This window comes from Panulirus ornatus, chromosome 2 (genome assembly GCF_036320965.1).
Source record: "Panulirus ornatus isolate Po-2019 chromosome 2, ASM3632096v1, whole genome shotgun sequence".
Classification (NCBI taxonomy): Eukaryota; Metazoa; Arthropoda; class Malacostraca; order Decapoda; family Palinuridae; genus Panulirus; species Panulirus ornatus.
In genome coordinates, this window is record NC_092225.1 from 75,742,496 (window position 1) to 75,756,800 (window position 14,305).

Sequence of the window (14,305 nt, forward strand, 5' to 3'; positions counted from 1 at the left end):
TGCTCCTACCGTAAAGAAGATACCAAGCACTTAATACTCAAATGCCTTGCCCTTTCAACGTACATGCACACACAACTTCACATCACTTTATGACTTATGGTTCCAATCAGCTCTCCGAGTGCTAAAGGAGCCTCATAAGGATAGATGGGACTCAAGGGGCAGGTAAGTAAGGCAACATAAGGTATAGGTGTAGCAGTTAGCATTGCATTCATGGTTCTCTGGGGTCAAGCACAAAGGTTCGAATCCTGGTTGCGGCAGTCGGCCCATGGTCAAAATACATGTTCATCCTTCCCTTGGGGTTGGTCAATAAATGGATACCCAGCTTAGGATAAGGTATATACAGAGAACATTAATTAGATGTCCTTGATTAGGGCAATCAATCGACAATATCATCTCAGCTAGCATAAATGAAAGAAAGGATACTGATCTTAAAAGCTGGCTCTCACTAGAAGCACACTGTATGTATGTATGTATGTATGTGACCATTAACGAGGAAAAAATTGGTATGATCTAAGTCTATGATACCAACCTGGAGGTGGCTGCTGATTGACTGATAATTGGCCCAAAACGAGCAATTACTGTGGGCATCTTTAAGGTCATTTGAAAGAGATCAGCGCAAGTTGGCGCCATTTCACCATAATACTGAGGGTTTGCTGAGTCTCAGCACAAAGGTTCCAAGAGAATGCTTCATGCTCTCATGACAAACCACAGAAGAAAGAAATTTTAGTGGACTGTGATGGGTCAGTATTCAAGCCAAGAGCCACTTGCCCTAGGGATGGTGCCACTAACCATTAAGCCTTAACTTATAGGAAATTCAAGTGACCTTTTGCCAAATCACTTCCTTAAACCAATATCAAATTTGGGTAAATTTTCACATAGTTAAGTTTCTGAGGATGTTAACTGTGGTTTGAGCCAATAAGTATTCGCTTAGATCCTATGGTAAAGCAACCACTCATTGCTTTACTGGAGGACCATCACATAGCTTTAGACAAATGATCCATTAATGTAATCAAGTGGTCTGTAACTGCTTATCTTTAAGTCTCATCCAATAATGGTTTAGTGGAATTTGTAAACTGCTAGAACCTAAAGGTTATTTGGCGAATATTTTGAATGCATATCTAAAAAAAGACATAAAATACAGCAATACATTTTGGCTACCTTTAACCCTTAAACTGTGCAAGTGATCCTGTGTGCAAAGTAAATAAAAAATTCTGAAAAATACTTCTTCCTTAGAGAACTTACTTTACCCAAAAGTAATGAAAAAAAAGTGGTATGCTTTCCTTTATATTGGTTTGGTACCATAACTTTTTCTTCCAGTGGCAAGGTCATGCAGCACTTAAGTTTTAAAAAACATTAGCCTGGTTCTTACTATTTTGGAACACTCTTTCCTTTATATTACAATGCAGCTACATCGAAACTGCAGTTATAACAATTTATGTTCAAGAGTTTATATCTAAAATTTAAAACATCTCCATACAGTAAAATCCTAATTCCTATTTCTTTTTATTTTTGCCATCACGCTTTAAATCATTCCTTGTTCATAGTTTCATTTCCAGTAACTCTGTTTTAAAAAAACTAAACCCAATCTCTTCTTTATAAAGAGATTGCTATAAGTAAATAACCCATGCTTAAAAAAGAAAGTTCTTACGCAAGGACAAATCAAGGTCACGCAACTGTGAACAAGACACCATACTAACAGCCAAAACAGAGCATTACGGAAAAATATGCAGAAATAATGCCGATTTACTTCATCAAAGATTTCTTTAAGAATACTAAGACATCAGATATTAACAGCACATACAAGAACAGGATACCCATACTAGAAAGTAATACAGCCTATTTTTCCTATTTGATTCTTACTGCATTCTTTAGCTTTATAGCAAATATCCACTAAAATGATGAGCATCAGTATCAGTTGAATTTACCTATTCATATCATGCATGGCTTTTCCCACCATCACAGCAGGGTAGCGCATGCAGAATCTTCTCCCAGACATTTCAGAAGCTGTCCATTTCCAAACCTTCATGTGTTAAAGGTCCAACAACTATTCTCAAAACATTTGCTGGAATATTTTTGCTATTGAAGCTTGCACTGTTCATGAAAAGTCCATTAAAATGGTTGTAAAATGCTTTCACATGAATCAGCAATGATAATCATATTAAACTGATGGACTTCATATCTGTAAATCAAGAAGTTTATCTAATACCAAAATCTGCATTTGCTTACACATTTCCTTTTATCTGCCAATCATAAAAAATCAACTAAAACCAGAACCTTATATGGGTTATACAGTTCCTAGAAAAGTTTTAAATTTGCTCCATATCCATTCTGGAGGGATTACGACAAATGTCAGAAAATTTTCAGTTTGAAATTCTTTGTAGTACAATATTACGATAAATTTTTTTGCATCAACATTAGTTACTTATGGATCCAATTAAGATACAATATTACAATGTTGTCAAGTAATAAGCTTTAGACCATTATATATTCCCATAAAGCCACAGCTGGCATGCTGTGCATGACTAGGAGCTTGAATTGGACACTTACACTGTCTGCTGCTCTGCCAGATAGTTGATGCTCAGGCTGGCTCATACTATTCTGGCAATTTGGTGCTACAACTCCACCCATACATGGTGTTACACCACTCATCACTGCTGCTGAGAAATTGGGAGGGAAGAATATTGGGGTTGCTTTGAGGTAATCTAGGGTTAAAGGTTGGGGAGTGCGAACCAAGGGAGGATACTGATAACGTGAGTTACTGAAGGATAGTGGTTGCATCAGAGGGGGTGCAAACTTAGGATCAAACTGTTTAACTTGGGTGGCTGCAGAATACACCATGTTAGGGTGATGAGGATAACTGGGATGTGGTTGCAGCATAGGAAACAGCACCTGGCTTGTATCACTGGCTATGGTAGATGATGATGGTGCCCCAGGTGGTGTTATTGATGACACGACTCCAGGAAGAGATGGCACCACTGATGGCTGACACTGTAGTACTGCAGGCTGTGTTGCTACTACTTCAGACTGAGACAGGAGACCTCCAACTTGTAATGCTGATGCTCCCTGCTGTGTAAGTGTTACATTGGACTGAGAAGGCATCAACCCTTGAGATGATGTAACCTGTGGGAGGGTTATAGATGGCTGACTGGTTGAAAGTGAAACATGCTGTGATACTCCTGAGTAGATCGGTATTCCAGCAGACTGTGAGGATATACTGCTGCTAGATAGAACTGAAGTAGATTCAGGTACAGATACTGCTCCTGCCAATGACTGACCTATGATGGCTGATGACTGAGATAGTACAATGCCTGACAGTGGAGCTACTGTTTGCTCCACCTCAGATGAGCTACCCTGTGATGCCATTACATCTGGCCTACTCACACTAGGAGGGACTAATGACTCTGTATGACTTACAGTAGGTACTTCAACAGCATCTGCAGATGACTGCGCTATTAGCTGTGGTTGTGAAGCTATCGCAGCTTTTGATGATACCACTGGCTGTGAAACAACCACTGCTTGTGAGGCAACCACTGGCTGTGAAGCAACCACTGGCTGTGGAGCAACAATTGACTGAGAAGCAACCACTGCTGGTTGAGCAGCCAGTGGCTGTGATGCTACAAGTGGCTGCGAGGCAATCATCGGCTGTGAAGCTACTGCTGGCTGTGATACTGCCACTGCCTGTGATGCTGCCACTGGTTGTGAAGCTATACCTGGTTGAGACACCACAAGTGACTGTGATGATACTACTGGTTGTGGTGCAATTCTGAGCTGAGGTATAGCCCCTGATGTTTCAGACACCATAACCATTTGTGGTGTACTTCCTGCTTGCTGAGGATGTATTGCTGGGGAGTGTGGGGGCAAAACAGTTGTCTGGGAAGAAAGAGCCTGTGGCTGTGATGAGAGGACAGCTGGCTGTGATGGTACCACAGATGGTTGTGATAGAAGGGCTGAAGGCTGAGGAGGAAGTACTAAAGGCTGAGAGGACAAAGGTGGTGGCTGTGATGCTACACCAGGAAGCTGGGACATCACTGATACCACTGGCTGAGTTATATGTTGTGACATAGCCACTGTTGGCATGGATGGTACCACCATGGGGCCTGTGGCCATAACCAGAGGATGGCTCATGGCTACCATTGGCTGAGAAGCCATAACTACAGGAGATGCACCAATAAGAACTCCCTGTGAAGCAAGTACCTGGGGTTGTGGCATAGCCATTTGGTGCTGTGATGTCATTACTGAAGTTCCACTTCCAACTGGAACCTGCGAATTTATGTGACTATAATATTCTGGTTGTTGTTGTTGTTGTTGTTGTTGTTGCTGTTGTTGTTGTTGTTGTTGTTGTTGTTGTTGTTGTTGTTGCTGCTGCTGCTGCTGCTGCTGATCTACCTGCTGTTGTGGAGGTTGCTGTGATGGCTGCTGAGTAGGCTGCTGAGAGGGTTGCTGTGATACTGTCTGGTATCCTGAGGTGGGCAAGTAACTTTGAGAAACTGAAGTACCACCAGAGGGAGTCTGTTGGTACTGAGGTTGCTGAAAACCAGCACTTACTGGTTGGAACTGCGAGGAACTACTTTGGTAGTTCCCATACCCATAGTTTCCCGCAAAGTATTGCCCATCCTGAAAAAAAAAAAGGCCAAAAGCTAACATACATCATTCTTCATTGATTTCTTTTTGAAATGTGTACCATTTACTAAAGTTTCTACCTCAGTCTTCATCAAAATGAACAAACATATCAACTTTCTAAGTTCACTCTCCAATGACTTGATAAGTATCATTTTTATTACTGCCTAAAACTTATCATAAATAACCAAGATCCTGGTATATTAATAAACGAAGTTTCCAAAATGCATAAAACAGATGTATAAAAATAATCATGCATTGACAAAAAGGAATAAAGTAAACTTTAAAGCTCCTGAAATCCCTGAACTGAAGCAGAAATACGACCACAAATGAGACATACCTGAGTAAATGTTTGCTGACTTTCACTTCCTGAAGTTAAAGTATAGTAACCTGATTCTCGTACTCCATCTCCTATAAAGAACAAAAGCTTGTATACATGGAAATATAAGTAAACATAAATCAAAATATTATCCTCAGTTCTTAATCATATAATTTCACATATAAAATTACAGAAGAAATAAAACCGCTATGGGTCACTTCGATTTTTACTACAGAACAAATGTGCTCAAAAACCATGCTCATACGAAGAGTATTTGCAAGTGTTAAATGGAATAAATATGTAGAAGGCGACTAAAAGGGAAGGGAGCGGGGGGGCTGGAAATCCTCCCCTCTCGTTTTTTTTTTTTTTTTTTAATTTTCCAAAAGAAGGAACAGAGAAGAGGTCCAGGTGAGGATATTCCCCCAAAGGCCCAGTCCTCTGTTCTAAACGCTACCTCGCTATCGCGGGAAATAGCGAATAGTATGAAAAAAAAAAAAAAAAAAAAAAATAAATCAAAAAGATCTGAGAGAGAGAACTTAGTTGCTAATTGCATGCCACTTATTGCAGTGTATCATATTCAAAATTTATGCACAAGTCAATGAACACATGTCAACTACCATACAAGTCTATACAGTATTCTTTTTTACTGAAAATGCAGTTGTACCTTCTACATACATTATAAAAATGATACTACTTGAGTCATCAGGACTATGGAGAGTAAGCACAAACACTGAGTCAAATAAGAAAAAATAGGCTAATGCAGTATAAAAACAGAGTGAAAGAAGACAACGCTGTCTCCCGCGTTAGCGAGGTAGCACTAGGAAACAGACGAAAGAATGGCCCAACCCACCCACATACATATGTATATACATAAATGCCTACACACGCACATATACATACTTATACATTTCAATGTATACATACATAGACATATACATATACACTTTCTTTTTCTTTCATACTATTCACCATTTCCCGCCTCGGCGAGGTAGCGTTAAGAACAGAGGAACAGAGGACTAGGCCTCTGAGGAAACATCCTCACCCGGCCCCCTTCTCTGTTCCTTCCTTTGGAAAATTAAAAAAAAAAAAAAAAAAAATGAGAGGGGAAGATTTCCAGTTCCCCGCTCCCTTCCCTTTTAGTCGCCTTCTACGACGCGCAGGGAATACGTGGAAAGTATTCTTTCTCCCCATCCCCAGGGATAATACATATACACACTTGTACATATTCATACTTGCTGCCTTCATCCATTCCTGTCGCCACCCTGCCACACATGAAAAACAGCACCCCCCCCCCCCCTTGCATGCGACGTAACGCTAGGAAAAGACAACAAAAGCCACATTCGTTCACATTCAGTCTCTGGCTGTCATGTGCAATGAAGCGCTGGGGGCTGGTTCGGGTGAGAAACTGCAGAAGTTGGTGACTGAGTTTGGTAAAGTGTGTGAAAGAAGAAAGTTGAGAATAAAGGTTATTAGGTTCATTAGGGTTGAAGGACAAGTTAATCAGAAGGTAAGTTTGAATGGAGAAAAACTGGAGGAAGTGAAGTGTTTTAGATACCTGGGAATGGACTTAGCAGCAGATGGAACCATGGAAGCAGAAGTGAGTCACAGGGTGGGGGAGGGGGCGAAGGTTCTGGGAGCAATGAAGAATGTGTGGAAGGAAAGAACGTTATCTCGGAGCAAAAATGGATATGTCTGAAGGAATAGTAGTTCCAACAATGTTATATGGTTGTGGGGTACAGGCTATAGATAGGGTTGTATGGAGGAAGGTGGATGTGTTGGAAATGAAATGTTTGAAGACAATATGGGTTAAGAGGTGGTTTGATCGAGTAAGTAATGAAAGGGTAAGAGAGATGCGTGGAAATAAAAAGAGATTGGTTGAGAGAGCAGAAGATAGGGTGTTGAAATGGTCTGGACATATGGAGAGAATGAGTGAGGAAAGATTGACAAAGAGGATATATGTGTCAGAGGTGAAGGGAACAAAGAGTAGCAGAAGACCAAATTAGAGGTGGAAGGATGTAGTAAAAAATACAGGAGGGTGAGAGGCATGCAAGGAATAAAGTGAAGTGGAACAGTGTGGTATGCCGAGGTCGATGAGATGTCAATGGACTGAACCAGGGCATGTGAAACGTCTGGAGTAAACCATGGAAAAGTCTGAGGGGACTGGATCTGGATAGGGAGCTGTGGTTTCAGTGCATTACATGACAGCTAGGGACTGAGTGTGAGGAGATGTGGCCTTTTTTTGTCTGTTTTCCTGGCACCAACTTCCTGGAGCAGGAGGTAGAGGCCATTTCCTGTGTGGCAGGATAGTGACAGGAATGGATGAAGGCAAGCAATTATGAATATGTACATGTGTATATAAGTTTGTGTCTGTGTATGTTTATGTATATATACATATGTATATGTTGATATGTTATTATCATACTTAATCGACATCTCCCGCGTCAGCAAGGAAACAGACGAGGAATGGCCCAACCTACCCACATACACATGTATATCCATAAACACCCATACAAGCACATATACATACATATACATTTCAACGCATACATACATATACATATATACGCATGTACATATTCATGCCTGCTGCCTTCATCCATTCCCGTTGCCACCCCACCACACATGAAATAGCATCCCCCCCTCAAGCGAGGTAGCACCAGGAAAAGACAAAAAGATATGTATGTATATACGCATGCATGGGCATTTATGTACATATATATATGTGTGTAAATATGAGTGGATGGGCCATTCTTCATCTGTTTCCTTGCACTACCTTGCTGATGTGGGAAACAGCGTTTTTTTTTTTTTTTTTTTGCCACTGTCTCCCGCGTTTGCGAGGTAGCGCAAGGAAACAGACGAAAGAAATGGCCCAACCCACCCCCATACACCTGTATATACATACGTCCACACACGCAAAATATACATACCTACACAGCTTTCCATGGTTTACCCCAGACGCTTCACATGCCCCGATTTAATCCACTGACAGCACGTCAACCCCGGTATACCACATCGCTCCAATTCACTCTATTCCTTGCCCTCCTTTCACCCTCCTGCATGTTCAGGCCCCGATCACACAAAATCTTTTTCACTCCATCTTTCCACCTCCAATTTGGTCTCCCTCTTCTCCTCGTTCCCTCCACCTCCGACACATATATCCTATTGGTCAATCTTTCCTCACTCATTCTCTCCATGTGCCCAAACCATTTCAAAACACCCTCTTCTGCTCTCTCAACCACGCTCTTTTTATTTCCACACATCTCTCTTACCCTTACATTACTTACTCGATCAAACCACCTCACACCACACATTGTCCTCAAACATCTCATTTCCAGCACATCCATCCTCCTGCGCACAACTCTATCCATAGCCCACGCCTCGCAACCATACAACATTGTTGGAACCACTATTCCTTCAAACATACTCATTTTTGCTTTCCGAGATAATGTTCTCGACTTCCACACATTCTTCAAGGCTCCCAGAATTTTCCCCCCCTCCCCCACCCTATGATCCACTTCCGCTTCCATGGTTCCATCCGCTGCCAGATCCACTCCCAGATATCTAAAACACTTTACTTCCTCCAGTTTTTCTCCATTCAAACTCACCTCCCAATTGACTTGACCCTCAACCCTACTGTACCTAATAACCTTGCTCTTATTCACATTTACTCTTAACTTTCTTCTTTCACACACTTTACCAAACTCAGTCACCAGCTTCTGCAGTTTCTCACATGAATCAGCCACCAGCGCTGTATCATCAGCGAACAACAACTGACTCACTTCCCAAGCTCTCTCATCCCCAATTAAGTATAATAAATAAATAATAAATCGCTGGGATAGGGGAAAAAAGAATAATTCCCACGTATTCCCTGCGTGTCATAGGAGGTGACTAGGAAGCAGGGGGCTGGAAATCCTCCCCTCCCATTTTCAATTTTCCAAAAGAAAGAACAGAGAAGGGTTTGCATGTTTACATGAAAATATACTCTTAAGTTAGAAAAACTTCAGCATCTGATATTTTCATATGAAACAAAATATACTGCAGTTACATGCACATTAAAGATTTGGGTTATATAAAGGATTAATGAAAATCCTAAACTACAATAGAGATAAGCACCTTGCTGATCTGGAGCAAGGGTATCCCCCACTATCTGTTGCTGGGGATCTTGCTGAGTGGCTGGTTGCTGTGGTGGTTGCTGCTGCTGTTGAGGACCTGGCTGTTGTTGTTGTTGTTGTTGTTGTTGTTGTTGTTGTTGTTGTTGTTGCTGCTGCTGCTGCTGCTGTTGTTGCTGAGCTGACTGAGATTGCTGCTGCTGCTGCTGCTCAACTTGATTAGGTTGTTGAGATGGCTGTACTGGCGGTGCTTGCTGTTGTACAGATGACTGTTGCTGGACTGAAGTCTGTGTTTGCAAGGATGGCTGTTGCTGCTGCTGTGGTTGCAACTGCTGTTGCTGCAACTGCTGCTGCTGTAGCTGTTGTTGCTGCTGCAGTTGCTGCTGCTGTATCTGCTGCTGTTCCTCTAACTGCTGTTTCTCTTTCTCCATTAGGTCTTTCTTGCGTCGTTCCTCCCGTTCCCTTTGAAGATTATGGATTTGTGTCTGTATCATCTTTGCTACTGACCGCTCATCTTCTTCAAGTATCATCCCCATTTTTACCTGAATAATTGGTCATCATTAACAAGCTACCAATTTTCACTCAAACAGAAATACAGTATTGTAAAAATACTAAAAGGATATGTTCTACTAAGAAAATACAAAATGCAAGAATGATAAAAATGAAAAAATACCATATGATGCATTACCCCATTACCTATCACCATTTTTGCAGTAAATGGTATTCTCTCGTCTCCAGAGAAGATTCTTTATTTTATGTTGAAGGCTCAAGTCACAGACACAAGTTGGCATCAAGGCCAGGCCTTAGTTGAAATATATAGAGGATTATGAAAGGGAAAAAGAAAAGACAAGGGAAAGTATCTATTAATTTTGGAAGAAGTGAAACACCTGTCTTTTAAAATGAGCCAGATCACAGTTACTGGGAAAGACAAGAGAAGGTAGAGACATCTAAAGCTTTAACTGTAGGGAAAATAACAGTTATCAAATCAGCCCACCCTTGCGTTGCCAACGGCCACACAGTAATCAGGGGAGTGTTCTGGGAGCAGCTGAGTGAGTGTGTTAGCAGCTCTGATTCACGAAACCAAGTTACAGTGATGGGTGATTTAAATGTGAAGGCAAGTAATGTGGCAGATGAGGGTATAACTGAAGTATATGAGTGGTTCAGTGTAGTAAATGGAAATGGTGAAGAGCTTGTGGACTTGTGTGCTGAAAAAGGACTGGTGATTGGGAATACCTGGTTTAAAAAGAGAGATATACATAAGCATATGTATGTGAGTAGGACAGACAGTCAAAAGGCATTATTGGACTACGTGTTAACTGACAGGCATGCAAAAGAGACTTTTGGATGTTAATGTGCTGAGAGGGGCAGCTGGAGGGATGTCTGATCACTATCTTGTGGAGGCGAAGGTGAAGATTAGTAGAGGTCTATAAAAAAGAAGAGAGAATGTTGGGTAGAATGGAGTGGTGAGAGTAAGTGAGCTTAGAAAGGAGACTTGTGGGGTAAACCTTTTCGTGGTTTACCCCAGATGCTTCACATGCCCTGGGTCAATCCACTGACACCACGTCAACCCCAGTATACCACATTGTTCCAATTCCCTCTATTCCTTGCATGCCTTTCACCTTCTTGTATGTTCAGGCCCCGATCGCTCAAAATCTTTTTCACTCCATCCTTCCACCTCCAATTTGGTCTCCTGCTCCTCTTTCTTCCCTCCACCTCTAACATATATATCCTCTTTGTCAATCTTTCCTCACTCATTCTCTCCATGTGTTCAAACTATTTCAACACACCCTCTTCTGCTCTCTCAACCACACTCTTTATATTATTACACGTCTCTCTTACCCTTTCATTACTTACTCGATCGAACCACCTCACACCACAGATTGTCCTCAAACACTTCATTTCCAACACATCCATCCTCCTCCGAACAACCCTATCTATAGCCCATGCCTCGCAACCATATAACATTGCTGGAACCACTACTCCTTCGAACATACCCATTTATCCTCTCCGAGATAACGTTCTCACCTTCCACACATTCTTCAACACTCCCAAAGCCTTTGCCCCCTCACCCACCCTGTGACTCACTACTGCTTCCATGGCTCCATCCGCTGCTAAGTCCACTCCCAGATATCTAAAACACTTCACTTCCTCCAGTTTTTCTCCATTCAATCTTACCTCCCAGTTAACTTGTCTCTCAACCGTGCTGAACCCAATAACCTTGCTCTTCTTCATATTTACTCTCAACGTCCTTCTTTCACACACTTTACCAAGTTCAGTCACCAACTTCTGTAGTTTCTCACCTGAATCAGCCACCAACGCTGTATCATCAGCGAACAACTGACTCACTTCCCAAGTCCTCTCATCCACAACAGACTGCATACTTGCCCTTCTCTCCAAAATTCTTGCATTCACCTGCCTAACCATCCAATCCATAAACAAATTAAACAACCATGGAGACATCACGCACCCCTGCCGCAAACCAACATTCACTGGGAACCAATCACTTTCCTCTCTTCCTACTCATACACATGGCTTACATCCTGGGCAAAAACTTTTCACTGCCATATACTCTTAAAACCCTCCACTAAGCATCTCTATCCACCTTATCATATGCCTTCTCCAGATCCGTAAATGCTACATACAAATCTATCTGCTTTTCTAAGTATTTATCATATACATTCTTCAAAGCAAACACTTGATCCACACATCCTCTACCATTTCTGAAACCACACTGCTCTTCCCCAGTCTGATGCTCTGTACATGCCTTTACCCTCTCAGTCAATACCCTCCCATACAATTTCCCAGGAATACTCAACAAACTTATGCCTGCGTATTTTGAACACTCACCTTTATTCCATTTTCCTTTGTACAACGGCACTATGTATGCATTCCGCCAATCCTTAAGTACTTCACTGTGATCTATCCATACATTGAATATCCTTACCAACCAATCAACTACACAGTCATCCCCTTTTGTAATAAATTTCACTGCAATACCATCCAAACTTGCCGCCTTGCTGGCTTTCATCTTCCGCAAAGCTTTTACTGCCTCTTCTCTGTTTACCAAACCATTTTCCCTGGCCCTCTCATTTTGCACACCACCCCAACCAAAACACACTGTATCTGCCACTCTATTGTCAAACACATTCAACAAACCTTCAAGATATTCACTCCATCTCCTTCTCACTTTAGCCCTTTTACTTATGTTTCCATTTGTTCTCTTATCTTACGCACTTTATCTATCTCCTAACAAAACATCTTATACTCCCTAAAGTTTAATGATACTCTCTCACCCCAACTCTCATTTGCCCTCTTTTTCACCTCTTGCACCTTTCCCTTGACTTCCTGCTGCTTTCTTTTATACATCTCCCAATCGTTTCCACTAATTCCCTGCAAAAATCATCCAAACACCTCTCTCTCCTCTTTCACTAACAATCTTACTGCTTCATCCCACCATTCACTACCCTTTCTAATTTGCCCCCCTCCCACCTTTCTCATGCCACATGCATCTTTTGAGCAAGCCATCACCACTTGCCTAAATACATCCCATTCCTCACCCACTACCCTTACGTCATTTGCTCTCACCTTTTGCCATTCTGCACTCAATCTCTCCTAGTACTTCCTCACAAAAGTCTCCTTTCCAAGCTCACTTGCTCTCACCACTCTCTTCTCCCTAACATTCTCTCTTCTTTTCTGGAAACCTAAACAAATCTTCACCTTCGCCTCCACAAGATAGTGATCAGACATCCCTCTAGCTGCTCCTCTCAGCACCTTAACATCCAAGTCTCTCTTTCACACGCCTATCAATTAACACTTAATCCAATAACATCCTCTGGCCTTCTCCCCTATTCACATACGCATACTTATGCATATCTCTCTTTTTAAACCAGGCATTCCCAATCACCAGTTCATTCCTGTTTACAACACAGAACACCCCAGGTACACCAATTATACTCTCAACTGCCACATTAATCACCTTTGCATTCAAATCACCAATATTTTTTTTTTTTATTTTGCTTTGTCGCTGTCTCCCGCGTTTGCGAGGTAGCGCAAGGAAACAGATGAAAGAAATGGCCCAACCCACACCCATACACATGTATATACATACACGTCCACACACGCAAATATACATACCTACACATCTCAATGTACACATATATACACACACAGACATATACATATATACACATGTACATAATTCATACTGTCTGCCTTTATTCATTCCCATCGCCATCTTGCCACACATGGAATAACATCCCCCTCCCCCCTCATGTGTGCGAGGTAGTGCTAGGAAAAGACAACAAAGGCCACATTCGTTCACACTCAGTCTCTAGCTGTCATGCAATAATGCCCGAAACCACAGCTCCCTTTCCACATCCAGGCACCACAGAACTTTCCATGGTTTACCCCAGACGCTTCACATGCCCTGATTCAATCCACTGACAGCACGTCGACCCCCATATACCACATTGATCCAATTCACTCTATTCCTTGCCTGCCTTTCACCATCCTGCATGTTCAGGCCCCGATCACTCAAAATCTTTTTCACTCCATCTTTCCACCTCCAATTTGGTCTCCCACTTCTCCTCGTTCCCTCCACCTCCAAAACATATATCCTCTTGGTCAATCTTTCCTCACTCATTCCCTCCATGTGCCCAAACCATTTCAGAACACCCTCTTCTGCTCTCTCAACCATGCTCTTTTTATTTCCACACATCTCTCTTATCCTATTATTACTTACTCGATCAAACCACCTCACACCACACACTGTCCTCAAACATCTTATTTCCAGCACATCCACCCTCCTCCGCACAACTCTATCCATAGTCCACGCCTCGCAACCATACAACATTGTTGGAACCACTATTCCTTCAAACATACCCATTTCTGCTTTCCAAGATAATGTTCTCAACTTCCACACATTCTTCATGGCTCCCAGAACTTTCACCCCCCTCCCCCACCCTATGATTTACTTCCGCTTCCATGGTTCCATCCGCTGCCAGATCCACTCCCAGGTATCTAAAACACTTTACTTCCTCCAGTTTTTCTCCATTCAAACTTACCTCCCAATTGACTTGACCCTCAACCCTACAGTACCTAATAACCTTGCTCTTATTCACATTTACTCTTAACTTTCTTCTTTCACACACTTTACCAAACTCAGTCACCAGCTTCTGCAGTTTCTCACATGAATTAGCCACCAGCGCTGTATCATCAGCGAACAACAACTGACTCACTTCCCACGCTCTCTCATCCACAA

At 42.0% G+C, this 14,305-nt stretch overlaps 1 protein-coding gene across 1 annotated transcript in view; it reads right to left on the reverse strand.

The window, feature by feature from the left end:
* The window catches only part of LOC139757294 (uncharacterized), a 517,589-nt gene that overhangs the window by 372,304 nt on the left and 130,980 nt on the right, over positions 1-14,305 (reverse strand). The window contains exons 9-11 of the mRNA XM_071677667.1: positions 9,050-9,587; positions 4,958-5,028; positions 2,890-4,614 (exon numbers count right to left, since the gene is read on the reverse strand). Coding sequence (XP_071533768.1) covers positions 2,890-4,614; positions 4,958-5,028; positions 9,050-9,587 — 2,334 coding nt within the window. The remainder of the gene's footprint in view (positions 1-2,889; positions 4,615-4,957; positions 5,029-9,049; positions 9,588-14,305) is intronic.